The 20,018-nt window shown below is 34.8% G+C and overlaps 1 protein-coding gene across 1 annotated transcript in view; it reads right to left on the reverse strand.

Moving 5' to 3' along the window:
* Positions 1–7,453: 7,453 nt before the first annotated feature.
* Positions 7,454–20,018, reverse strand: part of LOC149806960 (RNA 3'-terminal phosphate cyclase-like protein) — a 42,369-nt gene continuing 29,804 nt past the window's right edge. Inside the window, exons 5-9 of the mRNA XM_089960154.1 lie at positions 16,769–16,893; positions 15,256–15,381; positions 14,662–14,821; positions 12,866–12,969; positions 7,454–8,069 (exon numbers count right to left, since the gene is read on the reverse strand). Of these exons, the coding sequence (XP_089816280.1) occupies positions 7,907–8,069; positions 12,866–12,969; positions 14,662–14,821; positions 15,256–15,381; positions 16,769–16,893 (678 nt within the window). The 3' untranslated portion in view covers positions 7,454–7,906. The remainder of the gene's footprint in view (positions 8,070–12,865; positions 12,970–14,661; positions 14,822–15,255; positions 15,382–16,768; positions 16,894–20,018) is intronic.

A 20,018-nucleotide genomic window follows, 5' to 3' on the forward strand; every position in this document is an offset into this window, starting at 1 on the left:
GTTGCTTCTTAACTGCACACTGTGCAGAGAAAGGGCCACGGTACAGGCAGGAAGATCAGGTGTCAGTGTTACAAATGAAAAATGGGGTGCCAATCAAAGACCAGAAATAGACCGTATGTGTATAGTAGGTGGAGTAATGGTGCATCAAGAGCTGTTTCTGTTTTGTCCATCATTTTTTATTAGACTTGTCCCAGCTTACTAAATACCCTACATGATCTTAATTGTTTTTGACTTTCCTTTGATGTATAGGCAAGACTTTGCTATCATTTTTCCAACTGCATCGTCATTGTAGGGGCTAATGTTACGTTTTTGCATCAAGCTTCTTTTCATTGACACTATTACATGTAGGTTTTGAAACTTGATGAGTGCATCCATTGAGGGACACTTCTCACAACATCATATGTAGAACACAGTGGCCTACTTTTTTATTTTTGTGACTGCTAGGTTTTTGAGTCATACACAAACAGTGCTGACAAGACATAGTTTTCTTCTGTCTGCGTGGGTTCAAGTCTCGGATTCAGCCAATGTATGTATGTGAGAAAGCTTGCCAGTAGCTTCTCGAGGGTCAGTCGTTCTTTCCGGGGATTTCCTGGGTTCTTCCTCCACCATTAATACTGGCCGCCATGTATAGTCTATCGTGTGCTAAAAAATGGCGTTAAACCCTACAACAACAACAACATAGTTTTCTGCATCTGTTGTCTAATTTTTATTAAACACACAAGGAATCTTCAAACAGATGACGGTTTGTATGAATGCGTTAGAGTCAAATCAATTAATTTTACATGCCTTAGTAATGATATCGTTGGTTTAATTTGAATTGTCCAACCCAGACTCTCCACCACAGTCAGCACTAACAGCTCAGTTCATCACGTTTGTGCATGCTTCACTGCAACATTGGCTGAAATTGTTATAAACTCTGCATGCATGTGTGTGTGTGTGTGTGTGTGTTAGTGTAATTAGAAAGAAGAAAAAGTGGTACTAATAACTGCAACTTACAGGCTTCACTGGACTTAGCATAGAAACCAAATCAAGAGTTTACATGAAAAAGATACTTTTTGGTCAAGCCTGCACTGACAGAAACACGACATAGTGATCACTTTGGTGTACATGTCTGCACTTACCAATTCATTAACCTCAATACATTTTGCACCAACCTCATGGTTACATTTTTCAATCAAACATATTTGTTTGTGAGTAATTGTTTCTCCTTCGAATATTTTCCCCAATCACATTCATGTTAAGCATATAAGCTTTGCTACATCTTGAATCCAGAAATTTCAAAAAAACAAAATTTGACAAAGTAGGAAAATGTTTGTCTTTCATGTCCATATACCTTACAGACGAAGGAAAGAAACTCTTCCCCATTGCCTTTTCACACACCCACTATACGACCACTAGTAGTAAAATTGTTCTGCATTTAATCCTTGAATCCTTCAGGAGTCCTTATGATTTTAAACCATCCATCCATAATTGTAGTGAAATTTTGTGAGTTTAAGTGTCAACAAAGGATTGGTAACCTTGGTTGGGATTTTTGTTTGTATATTTTCATATTTTTCAAAGTTTATTTACTTCATTTTGACCATCCTGGTATGCTACATGTGATAGCAATCACATGTGCATGTTGTGTTTTTTTTATTGTTAATAACAAGTTTTTAACTATCCTGGTCATAGGCAGAAAAGCTTATAGGTGGTCTGTTGTAGACCATCTTTCTGTCTGTTAGCACAAATTTGTCATCGCTACTCCTATAAAACTAGCTGGAGGATTTCCATGAAGCTTTACACACACCGCTCCAGTGGCCTAGTGGTTAGCATGTCCACCTCGGATGCGGGAGGTCATGGGTTTCGATCCTCGGCCAAGTCATACCAAAGACTTACAAAAATGGTACTTACAATTGCCTCACTTGGCACTCAGCATTAAGAGGTTAGAGTTAGGACTGGTCGGCCTGGTGTCAGGATAATGTGACTGGGTGGGACATCATGCTACATGTCTGTGGCATGATGCCCCAATGCTAGACATCAGTACAAACTGCCACACTGCAGACATTGTAGCGATATGACTGAAAAATTGTTAAAGCTACATTAAAAATCCAAATCACATGCAAACACCTTCATCCTGTGGTATAATTTGTCTTAAATAAAAATGGTGCTGCTCACACATCTTGTAATTGCTATTCCTCTGGATTGGGTGGTCATATCAACATGGGGTTTTCACTTAAAGACTTCTAGTTAGTCCTAAAGAAAATGATGCTGATTTGTGTCCAATACCAAAGTGGCCATCTTGAAAATATTGTTGCCACTACTCTTCCTACATTCATGCTCATATCAACATAGGGTTTTCACTAAAAGAACATTATAAATGAAAATGGTGCCGATCTGATGTTCAATATGGCTGCCACAGCAGCTATCTAGATTATCTTTTTATCACTATTCCTTTTGAATGGAAAGTCATATTGAAATGGTTTTTTTCACCAAAAGTCTTCTCATGATATCTACTTGATCTCAAATGAAAATGGTGCTGATCTGGGTCTAACATGACTACCATAGTGGCCAGCTTGAAACTCTTGTTATCATGACTTGTCCTGAATGAATGGTACACCTCTCCCTCGATAACTCATGCACAATGGGGTCCACAAACATAGACCACACTATAAGCAAGGAGCGAGTTACAGAGGGACCTCCAACAATTGAAAAAAAATCGCTTTCACATCGAGAAAACTGGGGGGAGGGGGAATGGCATTAGGGAACTAGGCTGTTTATTGACTGAATCCTCATTTTACAATCACATCGATAATAATTTTTAATAAAGCGCTTTTTCTAATGAAGTTGTTCATTATTGTGTTTAAATAACATTTATTTTCAAAATGTCCAACTTATGAAAAATCGTTCCAACTGGTTTCAGCAACCATCACATGTATGCGTAAAAAATGTGTGTATTAAGTCACTGCTTTTTGTTTTCTTTATGAGTCTGGTTCCCATAGTGGTGTTTAATATTATCCTGCCACAGAGCAGGGAACTAGACTAACTGTTGATACACCACCAGACAAGATTCCTTTTTTTCAAAAACACGTGACATTTATTTCATGAGACAATCATCTACATTGAAACTCAATTTTATATTGCTCAATTAGTACAGTATTGATGTTATGAAATAATTACATTGTGGCTATCTTGTTATCTCTGCTCCTAAATGGATGGCTATGTCAACATGAGGTTTTCATCAGCAAACTTCTTACAATACCTAATGGTCTTAAATGAAAATAGTGACAGGCATACATCCAATATAGCTGCCATGAAAATCTTGTCACTAGTGCCCTTGAATTGATGGTCATTTTGACATGGGAATTTTTACCAATAGACTGATAATGATGTAAATTTTGTCCTAATTGAAAATGGTGCCAATCTGGCATCCAATATGTCCACCACATCAGCAAATTTGTAAATCTTGTTATAGCTGAAGAGTATCAGAGATAGTTTCAACACTAACGAATTAAAAGGAAGAAATGGTCTTATCTTGAATTCTGGAAATTGTTTTCACCCAGTTGAGCATCAGTCCCTTGTTTATCTTTGAGCTTTTCTTTTCAGAAACAATGGCAAATGGAAATGTAATAAGTATCAGAGGTACTAGGTCAGTGAGGATAATCAGGAGTCTTGCCCTGCCTAAATGAAATGTACTTACAGCACCATGTATCATTTCCACATTGCACATGTAATTGCCTCCCTTTTTGTTTATATACACTGATGCTTTTTTCTTATCAAGAAAATCAAGGCACAATTAAATCATTTCATTTAAAAACTTGATAGTCTGCTGTTATAACTTGAATAACCACTACAACCATCACTGTCATTGTTCAAAACAAGTAATAATAATAATACTAATAATAAATGAATATATATATTCATATATGTGACCCTTACTCTAGGGCCTTGGTTCCTGGATCAGAAAATGGAAAACATGGAGATCCCCACCCCAAATCCATATAAAATCTTTCAATGCGTGACAAGACAAATGTAGGCAAATGACTTTGACCCATGTTCATCCCAACTCCCTGAGACTTAGCCCCTGTGTGACAACTTGGTAACTATTAAGATTCCCACCCTGTAACTTTATATACACTTGGCAGGTATGAAAAGACAAATTATTACATGCAGCTAACCCTTGACTTTAGTGTCTGTTCCTAATCCTTGGAACATAGTCACTGTATCATAAATTGGAAACTATTGAGATCCCCACCCCATTACAGTACATATATACTCACTGGGCATTTAAAGACAGAATAATACAGGCAACTTAATTTGACTCTAAGAACTGTCTCTGCTTGAATGGATTGAATCAAATCTTTATTTTTATCAGATCTGATTATCCATTTTATATATCTGCTTTTTTACCTGTTCATTTAATGGACAGGATGTCTACATTACTGTATCCAGCCTCACTGCCATTTAGATCTCATTGTCTTGTATATCACACATACTTGTATCCCAAGGGTTTTATTCGCTCTGTATACATCCAGTACCTGTCTGTCAGGAAGTCTGTGAAGAGAGAGATCACTGTCTGTATACATCCAGTACCTGTCTGTCAGGAAATCTGTGAAGAGAGAGATCACTGTCTGTATACATCCAGTACCTGTCTGTCAGGAAGTCTGTGAAGAGAGAGATCACTCTCTGTATACATCCAGTACTTGTCTGTCAGGAAGTCTGTGAAGAGAGAGATCACTCTCTGTATACATCCAGTACCTGTCTGTCAGGAAGTCTGTGAAGAGAGAGATCACTCTCTGTATACATCCAGTACCTGTCTGTCAGGAAGTCTGTGAAGAGAGAGATCACTGGCCTAGGTCTTCATTCATGGACGTGTCTGCAGTCAAAACCCATGGTGTACTTGGGGTAGGGAAAGGGGGGTTTGGGTTTGTAATGAGAGAGGAAAAGATCAGTTTCTAATGGCACATGTTTATTCACATCATACATACTGTGTCTGACCTACATCTAGCACCCAATTTGTCAGCCTTATCTCTGGTCTCTAGGTTGCTGATTCAGCAGTGTGAAAGTCTATTTTGCCATATAGCACTGATTCTAGAATACTACATCCCTCCTTTATTTCAGACTTAAACTGTATGTTTTTATTTAAATTGAAAATCAGTTCAGTATGTTTCAAAGTACTGATAATGATAATAATGGAGATTCATGAGTGTACTGAATCTGCATCTTGATTTTCTGATATTGTACAACATGGTCAACTTAGAACTGGGTAAAGTAGGTTTACAGTTCTCACAGTTTAGTCCTAATAATGTTCAGGATTTTGATTGATGGTAGAGTTCAAATTCACCATGTTAAATTGAACTGCCATTTGATGAGATATACATGTTGTTGTTATTAACTATCTTGATCTAGATGACAATTTACAGTATAACATTCTGTACTATTTAAAAGTAAAACATCATAGCTAGACAATGCTTGTGGTAAAGTATTGCATTATTATGCACACACATAATCCTTTAGGTAGTCTGGTGGTTTTCTGACTTGACTGTGGTGTTTTTTTGTTAGGATCAAAATATGTTGTTATTGTGTCACTTGCCACATCTAGTTTGACTGTTTCAAATGCTTTCTCATGTTTTTCAGTCCATTCCCATGGTTGATGTTGTTTGGTTAAGATTCAAAGAAGCTCACTGATTGTTAAATATTTTAGGAGAAATTGTTCCACATAGTTTGTCATGTCTAGAAAACTGTAATTCTTACATGTTTGATGGAATACCGTCACTTTTAATTCCTTCCACTTTTTTTGGATCTGGAGAAATTCCATCTTTGCTAAAAATGTATTGAAAGATCTCAATTTTTGTCTTTGTTAAACTCACACTGCTGTTTATTTAGTGTGAAACCCTTTACCTTTTAGCCAGTAAATGTAGATTCTATATTTTTGTCATATTCTTCCCGAGTGCGACCAAATACTAAAATGTTATCACTAATACAGTATTCCTTCCAATGCTGTAGAGAGCATGTTTTGAAATATCTCTGCTGTTGCTGATATTCTGAAAATGAGGCATTTGTATTTCTGTAGCCCAATATGAGTCAATAATGTTGTAATGTTTATTGATTTTCTTGTGTCTAATTCCAGTTGATGGTATCCTGAATTTAGATAAAGTTTGTTCTATTATAAGATCTTCTGTTGGTGTGATATGTCTCTTGCATAATACTGCTTCATTGAACAAGCACATATTAACACAGATCCTGATTATGTCATTGTTCTTCAGTTTGGGTGTAACCACAGTTAGAGATAACCAGGGATTAAGTCCATCAACCTTCTCAATAATGTCTGATTCTTCAAGGCTTTCCAACTCTTTTTCAGTTTTCTTCTGAACATGAAATGGAATATGTCTGTGGGGCTTAGTTACAGGGATTACGATATTATCAGTGCAAAGGTGTTTCTGTATGTCTTTTAGTTTTCCAATTCCTTTCAAGATAATCTGTGAACTTTTTACACAGTTCTTCATATTTTCTCTTCAGTGTAGCACAGATTCTTGGAAATTTTTTTTAACTGCTTGCTTGTTTCATAGCTCAGTAGATTTTCTTTGGTTACATAGTTAAAAAAACTACCGAAGAATTTGTGTTGAAATATATTTTAAAAAATAGATGATTGTAAAGCTACAGGACTTGATATGATTGGAACAAGGCTATGAAAGGTAGCTGCACCTGCAATTGTAGAGAGTAGAGCTTTCATTTGCAATGAATGTATTAGGTCTAATACATTTCCAAAAACATGAAAAATTTCCAAGGTTATACCATTGCATAAAGTGGGAACAAAAGATGATGTAAATAACTAAAGACACATCTCTATCCTTCCTTGTCACTTCATATTACTAGAAAAAACATGTGCATGATTCTTTTCTCAGCTATTTGAACACTTACGAGCTTATTTGTGATAATCAGTCTGGCTTTGGACAGAATCACTCCTGTGAAACTGCACTGAATCAAATATGAAATCCAGATCTGAATCAAATGCAAACAAGCCATTATCCAGATTTTACCCCAAACAATCATATTCCCCTACTTTGTGCTTTTATTCCTTAAGTCTGTAGTATTTTAGGGGTCATTTCCATAAGACTAACAGCAAAATCATAAGGGATGGCAATTCTGCAAATCTGTTTGTCAAAAGGTGTTTCTTTTTCACTGTCAAAAATGAGTGCCTGTGATGGCTATCTCAGATGAATTTGCAGTTTAAAGAATAACTGGCAAATGACTAATAATTATTTATGACCAATCAACAATAATGTAACCTGGATAGGGCAAGTACCATTTTGTATTGATTCTTCACCTCTTGTATCCATGTGGAACTACTCTAATGTAGAGTTCTTTGGGTCCTCATTTTCACTCATGGGGACTGATTTCTATAAAACAAAGCTAGGGTACAGAATCATCAAGTCTTACAAGAACAGAAACTAAATATAATAGAGACTAGAACAGATTTTCAGTCAAGATCCGCTTTATTTTTTCAGTTTTTTTAAAATGCACTATCTGTTAGTTTGCATTCATTCTCAGATGTATTGATCTTTAGATTTTAGACTTCATTTGTACAAAAACTTTAAAATGTTCAATTATAAAAGAAACTTTTATGCAGATAAAAGTTTAGTACAAAAAAAAATTGAAATGAAAAGGCGAGAAAAATTGCAAGAAATGAAGTTTATTATCGTTCCTTATACTTCTTAAAATCAACATTTCCAAAATTCTGAGAATAAAACAAGGACTATGTATGGATTTATAAGGCTGATTTAGTAACTTCTACCTCAAAATTAAAATATATGAACATTTTTAAACAAATGTAGTTGAGGAAACTGAACACAATACACAGCTGAATACTCTTCCTAGTGTTGTCCTTGCAGAGGTATGGAAATCTGTCTGTGAACAGTTAATTGGCTGATCAAGAAATGGGTTTGCTGATATTGGAATATCCTACACCAACACAAGTCAATAGGAGCTTATCTCCTCCCAGTCTCAAATCCTCTTCCTCCTCATCTCTGGTCTGAACATCAACCTTGAATATCACTTGTAAAAAGTCCTTTATATGCCTCAAATACTGAATTCTGAAAGATAATGAGATAATTACATTCATTTTGATTGCACAAAAGTCTTTAATGATCCCCAAATACTGAAGTCTGAAAGATAATGAGATAATTACATTCATTCTGATTGCTCAAAGACTAATGATCCTAAATACTGAATTCTGAAATACAAAGGGAAAAATACCTTCATTTTGATTGCAGAAAGGTCTGTAATGATCCCCAAATACTTAATTCTGTGAGAGAAAAAGATAACTAGTACACTTGCCAGTCGATAAGAGAAACTTCAAGGTCTGTTCAGCTGTGGACTAGATCAGGAGATACATCTAGTAAGAAGAGTTCCTGGCAACTGATATTCAAAATTCTTCATTTGAATACATCTATTCGTATCATATATCAAGATAATTTTATTTCAGCTTCTGGTAATGGATTTAATTCTTTTCTATAAAAATCAGAGCAGGATATTTTTGTAAGCTACTGACAGGCTGACCTGGCATGAAATCCAGACTATCCACTTTTTTACCCATTAATTAACATGTACAATATACAGCAACCATCACGATACACAGTCATTAATATGGACATTTTGTCATTGAATAAACAAGTGCCCTGGAGAAAAAAAATGACCTCTGTGGGCTAGGATGTATAGTGCATGCAAAAATCTGTGGTCATTTTAGCAAGGCATAAAATGTAGGTCACAGTGACCAACTTGTATGGGTGTAGTACTGAAATGCATCTAATTATTAAGTTGCATGATTCTAATTATACATAACCCAATAAATGAACTTGAGTTCAAACTCTCAATGAAGTCACTAAAGCATGAGATTTAGGTCGCACATACCTCTTTTTGCAATATGGGTTGACCCTTATAAAATTTCATTTATCTAGATTGAATAGAATGCATATATCATGCCAAAGACTTGTTTGGATATGAGCTAAATGCAACAAGAATAACCAGAAATGGAACATTATAAATGTGTGCCATGTTGAATGGTCCTCTATAGAGGTAAACAAGATATTTGTGGAGAACAAATGTTCTTTATTCAAAAAAATCTTGACCTCTGACCTTCCTTACAGTAAGAGCAAGCCATCCACAAAAATAAAATATAGGTCACAGGGACCTACTTTCATTATTAAGGTTTAGTACTCCTCAAAATGCATTCCTTTCCAAGGTTAATGATTCTAGATATAACAGTAATTATACTGGAGGCAGAAAACGTATGTGTGCATGTGGTGATGAGCTTAAAGGAGACCAGAAACCAAAGGAAATATAGAATAATAATGAAAGCACTCTGGCATATCTAGTAGGAGCTGACTTAACGTGACCTCGTATGCAAAATTTGTGCATCTATTTGGTTACTTTTGGGATGTGATATCGTAGTGACTCCAGCATCCCAACTGGGAATTGCAAGATTAAAAGACAATGCCGTTTTGCGTTAACAGGTGCAAATTAAGAAAAGCATGTGGACAAAAAAAAAAATTTCTTATAAAAGATAAAGGCATAAAGAAGGTATGGATACGTTATTACAAGTGAGTCAATTTCAAAGCAACACCATTACATTACATGCTCATTATATTTCTTTAAGGAATGTTACGAGAGGGATCCTAAAAAAAAAAAATGGCAGCTCTAGGATACGCAAATGCTAGGCCTAGATTATAAGTTTACGCTGTACCAGACATACCATTGGAATATTTTAAATCCTGGGAAAAGTGTTAAATGTGTGAGTTAGGAAATAGGCAGAAGGCCAAGTAAGTGACCACAAAATGCAACAATCAATTCACAGATCTTTTATCTACACAAGCAGTGCTAAAGGAATCTGATAGCCCAACACATGGGACCCCTCTGATTTTAGTTCGGGCCCATCCTGTATTCAAAGTGAGGTGCCTGTCGCGCTTGTTGAAACAAAAATTGTTTGCCTGAGGAAACCTTGATCGGGCTGACGAAATGAGTAAATGGATTTTCAAGTTGTTGACATGCATATCTTAACACGGCATAATCTAAATCAAATCACCACTGTCCTAGGTGAAATTGAGATCCAATTTTAATCAAATAGAAGCTTTGCTAAAAATAAGATTATAAACCAATCATGTTCCGAGAAAACACAATTTTCAGTTTTAAAAAAAATTTAACATTCAGTTACATGAAGTATGTTTAAATGGTAAAATGTAATGATTGGAACTGTTATAAAACCACCCCTTGGGCAGTTTAAATATCAGCCATTAAAAGAAACGAGGTCATGTTTAAAATCAAAGTTTCACATTAACTGGCTGACAATAGAAATTAGGGGGAAGCAACTGTTGATCCCACCCCCTTGTCCCAATGTGTGAGTGCCCATGAGACGTGCCATTTCATCCTGTGATATACTTTATTATCCCCCAGGATAAGCCCATTTTTTTATATTCTGATCAGCTGTAGCTAAACTGCAAAATAGCAAAAGTTTTTATTTAAGTATATGAGTAATAAAGCCAGTGTGACTAATTAACAGTTAATCCTTATCCTTGCATTTAACGTGTGAAAAGGACTGCCCTTCGGACATACTTCAAAGAAACCATGTTCGACAGAGTGTGTATGTAAGCACCAGCAGTTGATTGGCAGATAAACGATGTTATGAGGTGCCGTAGTGGACAAAAGCCGGTCCAATGGGAAAACTGCAATTGAAATTTCGATATTGTCTGTTGAGAAATCCAATGACATGTGTTGAATCAAACTGCATTTCCTTAAAGTTCCATTTTCTAAATTGAGATTTTAGATTTTGTATGTTGAATTATACAGTGGTGGTTTAAAGTTCTATTTCCTATGTCGTAATTTTACAGTGTATATTCTGAATTACACAGCAGTGGTTAAAATTTCAATACCATTTGTAAGAATCCCTATTTCATCTGTTGAATTTCACAGCAATGATAAGCAGCCTCCTTGTTTAAAAATAACGCAGTCCACTCACAAGAGCGATGTCTAGCGAAGAAATTCAAAGTAATTCTTGACATGTAAATGGTAACTTTCAAACTGTAAATGCATGAAATGTAATAGTGCCTCATAACTGAAAACACAAATGATGTATCTTAATACTCGATGTTATTTTGAACTGTTAATGTGGACATTGTGTAACGTCACTTTTAACACCAACACATCATTTCACCATATAAAAATAACAAGTCTGACAAGTACAATAAAATGTCTAATAACTGCTGTAATTCAACAGATAAAATATGAAAACTCAACATACGAAGCTGAACTTTCAGCACAATCAATATGATTCTACTTGTTCAATAGACACACTAGACTTATGACATTAAAATTTCAACAACCGCCATGTAATTCAGATGATACAATCTAAAAACTCAACATTGGACATCAAATTTTCGACCAGCACTGTGTAATTCAACAGATGAAATCTAAATACTCAACATATGAAATGGAACTTTCAACATAAATTCGGTGAACCAATGCGTAAATTAGAAATTCTTGAAGCATGACACTGAAATTTCAACCACTGCCGTGTAATTCAAATGACACAATCTAAAACCTTGACATAGAAAGTACAACTTTCAACCACTACTGTTTATTTTAAAAGACACATTCTAAAATGTCAACCAAGAAAATGGAACTTTAAGGACAACCATTTCTGATACAAGTGAAATCAGAATTCTGGACATATGACAGTAAAATTTCAATGGCAGCATTCTGATTGTCCACTATGGTGCCTCATATGATGCCCTATTTTGTTGTAACTTATGATGCCTAGGACTTCATTTTAACAGTTCAAATCTGCATTCACAAGTTACTATACATGTGGCAACTGTTTTTGCCACATTTTATATCCCACCTTATTTCCTTAGGTTTAACTCTTAAGGCATGTAACATTGTTTACTGAATAAAACATTTTTTTTGAATTAGTTCTTTGGGGGCACATATACTGCATGGTACATTTTATTTTATTCCTTTTTATCATGGAGGAATTCCAATGTCCTAGACCCAGACATAAATAAACATGTTTATCTCTATTGATAATGATCATAATATTTAACCCACTCTCAGAGAAAAAATATTATCAATATTTTTATTTGTTTACAAAATAGAAGTTACAGGTCAGGTACACAATAAACTTGATTTTAGACAAGGTCAAGTCCAAATATAATTCTAAATAACATATAATCATAGAAAAAAAACTAACAAATGCAAATTAAATATCCATAACAGCATGTTTTTCTTTTCTGGCTCACTGTGACTTTTGATCTTTCAATCAAGTGGTGGTTTTCCTAACTCAAGTGCATGAGACACATAAAGAGTGGTCCATCTATGAGGTATAAAACTAAAGTTACTATGTTAAAATATATACCTTATCTTAAATTATTAAATGACCTTGACCTAGGACCATTTGACATAAAATTAACAGATGTCTTTCTCGCCATAAATTCAAACTATTCACAAAGACTGATTAAGTTACATGGTTTTGGCAGTGTAAACATGTTATTTGGAAAAACCAATTTTTTTTCTCCAAGTCACAGTGACACTTACCCATTGACTTTTTTTAAACAACAAAATCCTAAGCTTTGTTCTTTCTCTTTCACCAAGTGTCAGTCAGCCACAAAGTTTACATAAAATTTCAAGGTCAATAGCTAAAGTTACTGTGCATAAATAAAAAATGATCAAATGTATAAAGTCATAACATGATCCACTCCACCCAACAAGCAAACATCAAAACTGAGATTAGTTTTGTACATATGTCTAGCTGCATGGACAAAGGAAGACATTACTGTTATGCCCCCGTTCCCTTTGTGACTAAGATCAAAGTTTACAAATGACTATTTAAGTGACTTACGTGTATGGTGACAACTGTCCCAGCTGTACTTTAGACACATCCTGTTGTCCTAGAACCATCAATACAGCTACTGTACTCTGAGAACTGGAGTCCACACAGCCTCCCTGGAATAGTGTTCACTTCTACAGTCCCTTAATTTGCATAACTATCTAACATTTATATGTTCATATTGTGTACAACCTCCTCACACTTCAACTTAAAAGCATTACCTACAAAGTCTGCATGCTTTTAAATAACTTGAGTTACCATTATCAATAATAACTTCTAAACTGTGACTTTCTCTCATACATATGCCAACATTTCAAATAGACTTGTAAATAGAATTTAATTAACATTCTGATTGTCTGAACATCAAATCTGAAGCAGTAAAATTCACAAAATATTGCAGAGATGTTTTGTCTGACAGATGTCAATCAATATGTCACCAAAATCTAACCCATGATTTTAGCCACCTATCCAATTACCATACCAATACCGCATACCAACACTGATAGCAGGTCTTAATGAACAGTTTTGAAGAAATCTGTGCAGTAGGCCTGTACAGGTTGTGCTTAATTATGCCAATTTACATGATTTCATTTTAATGCAATTTATAATGAACATTTAATTTGCTCCATTGTCCTCATTTGTATGCTATCACTGGCACCATGTGCTCTGACTCATACTTGACTCACATTCATAATATGTTTGAAAATTACACTTAATCATTACTTGAAAACTTTGAGGTATAGTTTGCCCAAGAACTTCCTTAATTTATCAGCATCCTGTGGGAAAATTATTTTCTACCAATTTCACTTTACGCCATAATAACTTTAGGAATGCATCTATGGCATAAATCAAACATCACCTGTAGTTATTTCTACAATCATTTACATGTTTAAAAATGTTAATGGTGGTTAGTGACTTTCAAAAATGTCTATTTTTACCATCTCTGCTGATGAAACAATCATAAAACTAAATTTAAAGTAAAACCACAATTAAGACCATCAAATCCTCAAATATAAGAATGTGCAAATACAAGTGTTTCTATTATAAAAGTGGATTTGGATGCAGTATATTCCTGTCATTTAATTTGAAATTTCAAATTTTGTTATGATCAAATTTGTTCCACATTTTTTCCTAAAATACAGCAAATCTTTAAAAAACAATCAACCTACTACAGTCATAATCTTTGGCTCAAGGTAACAAACATGACAAAGAGTTACATCTGGGCTGAAAGAGTTTGATTATCATACTTCTATTGTAGAACAATTATCCAAAAATTTAATTTTTCATAATAAAGTCTAGAACTGCTAATCTAACTACCATTTATCCAACTACTGCATTAATACATGGGATTCAGTAAATGTCATTGACAAGCTCCTTAATTTAGTACTCTGACATCTAAATTATTATGATGATTATCACATGAGAACAGTTTTTGCTGGATTGGCAAAACTTGACTGTATATGAAGAGCTTTACCTGGCGGTTAGCAATGGTCTGTTGTATGAGGTTCGAAGTTCAGACACAAGTGGATGCAAATACATTTGTTTCCCAACACCTCTGTTGGCATTACTGCAGTATGACACTAAATAATTTGCTTTCCATAGGCTGAGAACATTACCTCAAAATCCCTAGTACAGGAGTCACTCCCTGTGCAGCTTAAAGGTCCCCTGGACAATATTCATAGGAGAGCAAGCACCTGATGCTACCTGTAGTGTGCAAAAGCACACCTACCAATAAGCTCCAATATCACAGGGTGTCAAAATGTATGGTACAAGCTGAAAAAAAGCAAAGATTTTGGCTAGACCCATACCCTGTATATTTCTTCCATCAATCGACCTGCAGCTTCTTTCCCAATGTCCTCTGGAACACTTGGCCCTTTTTCTGACCCTTTTGGGTTGGATACTGCCTCAGCTGCTAAAAATGCACCATTGGTTGTCTCAGCCACTAATGTCAACCCAAATCCAGGGGACCTGAAGTAAATTTATATGTATATTTTATTTGAACATTATGTACATGAAACAAGAGACCTTGAAATCACAACAAAAAAAAACGTTAAGTCTGATTTGAGTAGTATGTTAGAAATAGTGAAAAAATAAGACTGGAGAAACATTAACTGTAAAAAATTATACATGTCCTTTCAAGACTGAAATTTATGTATTATATAAATTCTTACAATTTATGACTAATATTAAGTATTCTCAATGGCAATAATATTACTGAACCATACATGTTGAGCTGGAAGAAAATGAAGAACATGGACAAAACATCAACTCTGATAGATTGGCAAACCAGTCTTCATATGTCCCAACTCTAAATCAAACCCAGAACCGATGAGGTACGAGGAATTATTACCATTGCATTAATTAAGACACTCTGTCATGTTAAAATCTATCATAATACATACCTTCCGGATCTGCTTCCCTTTTCATGATCTGTGTAGATGTAGATATCTGGTAGGAATTGATTGAGGATGGACCTTGCAGAATCAACAAGTCGGTTTGCTATAGCTGGAGACACCCTTACACACCAGCTTCACAACAGTCAAGGAGGTTAGTTAATATCGTGGAAAATTACTTACTGACATTCACTATTGATAAAAGTTCAAATATATGTACTGCCATACCTACAAAAGTACAATCATGTGGTTGACAGAATAAAGAAGACAAAATGAGAATAGCATTATTTAACCACATTGCTTTAATGACCCCAAAATTCTGTTTCTTATTGATTCACCATACAACATCTTTGAAAAATATGTCTTGAATAAACTAAGTCACCAGAACACACACAAACACCGGGGGGGGTCTCCTTCAATACTATTTAACTTAATGTGTAGCCACATCCATGTGGTTGTTCTCCAGTGCAGCTCATGATGGACAGAGTTCCAAAAAATATCTAATAGTTGTGGATTGTAGCATATTTTGCATCTTTTCCACTTGAATTTGTGTCAATTTTCATTGATAATTTTTAGGTATATTCTACAGAGTTAAACCATACATGCATACCCAACCATTAGTATTTATACAAAGTGACTACTTAGGTGAAATAGCCACCCAACTGCAAGTCATTTCACCCATATACAAGGAGAAAGTGAATGTGACTTCACCTTTTCTTAAGCTGATATCTTTACCTAATTACTAGTACAGGTAACAAAATTCATTTCATCTTTCATTTTGTACTTGTAAGAAGACAGAAGTTATGTTTCAAGATCTTCATAAATTTCGTTTCTTTATAGTAACCTATTTTTGAGGTGATCACGTTTTGCCTAACCTACAACTCTCAGTAAGAGAATGCTTACCCCATGCAAGAGATAATGTGTAAATACCATTTTTTTAAAATGGGGAAGTAACTCTAAAATATTTGGACAAACAACACATCTAATCATAGAGAAGCAAAGCAAGCTTCGTGATATATATGGGAGTTAAGAAGATATTAAGTAAAACACATGTAACAGACAAACAGACAGACAATCACTCCCGTATACCCTCAGAGGTTAGAATTTAAAATCATTGAAAGTCTCTTTAAACAGCCATTTTATTAATCCTTAAGGACAAATATAAACATTAAAAATACAAAATGCATTAACTGACCTTATGAAAATATTAATGTTTTTCTTTGATTGATTCAACAAAATTATTGTATGACCTTACCGCATGTGTGTATGTGTTGTATCTCAGTATAAAAAAAAACACAATAAAGCTCAGGATGGAAAATAATCTTAAGGTAATGCCACATACACTTGGTCAGGTGGTGATGTAAGGGAACATGTAAAATCTTGACAGTTTATGTTAAAAATAACCCCCTAAAAACAACAACAAAAAAAACTCTGTATTTCCATACTTCATCCAAATTTGGCTGGGTGGAGAAACCACTTCACCCTAAAGCAGGATAATGGATCCTGAATATTGAAAGGATACGCTATCCCTCTAATTCTTTTGACTTTTCCAGGATCTGTAAACAGGAGAGGCCTCAATTTCTGCCTGCAGGGGCAAGTGAAGACAATTTCTCCCCCACCGTCTGGGGCAGCTCCCCTTTTAGATACCTGAAATGTGAACAGCTCCAGTACATTACCCATTTCCACATAACCATATAAATGTTAGTTGTAGATGTTTGGACAATTATATGATATTTGTTAGGCATTCATTACATCATGGGCAGTTGTAGGTAATCACACTTACCCTCATTTCCTATTACCGTGATAAGTTAAATTCATTATATATCTAACTCCTATTCCAGCTTTTAGACTGCGCCAGTGGTTGGAGTGGTTACAGTGTCCGCCTTGAATAGCACAACTGTTTCACTTTAAACGCAACATTTTTCAAAAAAGCATGGTGGCCCTCCAGAAAAATCTGGATACCCAATAAAAAAATTAAACAAGCATTAAAATGCAATTCCCATTAAAAAAATGCTTAATCTACATAAAATCAAATTTTGCTGCTAAATGTCCATTGTCAATAAATGATAACTAAATGAATAATTTAATCAAAATCTGGATCCGATAATAATGACTCATTAATTTCCTTACATGTTTTTGGATTACAAGGAATTCTATGTTTTAAGAAGAGAAAAATAAACAATTACAAGATTCTAAAACAGATATTCTGATGTTTATAAATGTATCTTTCACTAAAAAAAATTCTTTTATTTATTTTCATTATTTGAAATATTTTATATAATGGAGGTTTTCCCTCATATAGTACATATGAATGGAACAAGCAATTGCCATATGCATTTTGATGGCTAAATTAAATTTTATAAATTGACTAAAAATAAAAGGTCAAAATTTGTTAAGAATAAATATTTGTCATTATAATGTATCTCTATTAACTTTTGAAAGAATAACTGCCTTTGAAGACATTCATACACATGCTATGTGAATAATTTAAAAGTGCTTAACATGATGTGGAGGGATTTGAAAACAGCCGATTTTAGCAAGAAGTGGGACCATTATGTATGACTGCCTCAGGAAAGCAAGTATCACAATCTTTTGTATAAATAACACCTGGCATAAATAACAATAGACCTAAATTAGTCCATTCAAATCAATTTTGCATCAGTTATTAAACTTATTTGAAACCACTGTCATTTAGCCACTAGCTTACCCAAAGCTACAATTTAGTTTTCCCATGGTGCTGGCTAATTGATTTTTCTACACCATGGCAGAGAGAAACTCTATGAAACATTTAAATCTCTTGGCTAAGACAACAAATTTAAACACACCAAAAACCTAGCAGATAAAATAATCACTGAGATTGTAGGAAGTACTTTCTTACATTGAAAGATGGCTAAATCTCCTATGTACTGGTGTGTCGATTGTAACCCAAAATGACATCTTGCTCCATATAAACAAATGATGCCAATATAATATACTAACATGCGTAAACAACATAACATTTATTTAGCATAAAACTGGCTAAATTTCCTATGTAGTACCGGTGTGTCAATTGCTGTCACATTTAGCATCAAACTGGCTAAATTTCCTACGTAGTACTGGTGTGTCTAATTCTGTCAAGCTGTTTCACAATAGCACCATGAGAAAATGAAGCATGATTTACATATTTCAGAATCAAATGTTTAGTTTTTGAAGTTGAACCATTGTAAAGGAACTCTCTACCAGATATTTCAGAAGAAATCTATTGAATTACTTGTTTATAAGAACACACTGGTAAAGTTTTTCAATCCATCTATTGTAGGAAATTCATGGATAAAAGGGTTCCACAAGGTGTCTTGTAAACCACAGTGACTTCTCAAAGAAACCTGTATGGAATAGAATTAAGGATGCAGTAGCATGCAGCCAAATTTTACAACCTACTTAACAATCTGAATCAATTTACTTTATGCATGTTAGTTTATTATACTGGCATCACTTGTTTATATGGAGCAGGATGTCTTCTTTTATTTTTGGGTTACAGTGAATTATGAACACCTTCCAAAATTCCATATCTTATCAGTGCCTTTCAAAGAAGAGTCCCTCAAGGGGGCTAATGCTCTACTGCTGAACATAATTTCCAGGTATCCAAAAGATAACACCATTTCCTCATCATAACTGCTAAGTGTTTTAAACATCTCTGACTGACTTGAAAAGGACCAAGATTTACTTTATTCGCTATGGCCATAGTGGGTGTAAGACCAACCAGGCTTTATTAGAAATCACTTGGTGAAAACCCTGATGTCAATTCAGGCAGAGTGACAATAATAAGATTTTTAATATAGCAATCAAGACTACTATACTGTATGTGAGATTGGCATCTTTTCCATTTAGTACCAACAAGACATCATAAATCTTGCAATACAAAAATCATGTCAAGATGACTTTCTGTTCCAAAGGTGTAGCAACCACAAGATTTTCAAGATGGCTGCTGTGGCGGCCATAATGGATGTCTGAACAGCACCATTTTCATTTAGGACCAACTTGACATTATAAGAGGTCTTGGAGTAAAAATTCCATGTCAATATACCTTCTTTTCATGAACAATAATGCTATAACATGATTTTCAAGAATGTCAGAATGCAAGCAGCACCATTTTCATTTAGAACCAAGTGGCCATGGGATGAATGTGTGTTCATGTCAGTTCTTGAAGTAGTTTAGGGGAAACAGTGATAAGGAACTTGTGCTCACAGACGGAGGGATGATGGAAGACAGATAATAGACCATCTCGTTAACTTTTATGGTCTATGACAAGCAGAGTTAAAAATACTATTCTCATTAGTACATAATATTCTCCATCATTGTGAGGGTACTTGCTACAAAATTGCCAAAAATACAGATGGACTTTCATGCTGATGCAAACATCCACAACTCTGACAATTATCCTCATCATGGAAGACCCCGGCATTAGAATGGTCTAAGGTGCTCACCATCACATATCACCTGTCTGCACAGGTTTGAATCTTGGTTTGACCAATGTGGGCATGTGAGAAAGCTTGCCAGTAGCTTCCTGTAGGTCAGTGGTTTTTTCCATGGTCTTCCTGGGCTCTTCCTCCATCAAACATACCTGCCACCATGTTTGGCTTATCATGTGCTAAAACTGATGTTACACCCCCAAATTTCAAATCACTTCTCATCCGATAAAAGGTGTTGGAAAAACTCTTTCTGATAAGTTCAATTCAAACACTGTTTTTCCTTTATGAAATCCCTGGTAGCAAAACTTTTCTACTTAATTTTTC

This window comes from Sinohyriopsis cumingii, chromosome 1 (genome assembly GCF_028554795.1).
Source record: "Sinohyriopsis cumingii isolate HCF-2022 chromosome 1, ASM2855479v2, whole genome shotgun sequence".
Lineage (NCBI taxonomy): Eukaryota > Metazoa > Mollusca > Bivalvia > Unionida > Unionidae > Sinohyriopsis > Sinohyriopsis cumingii.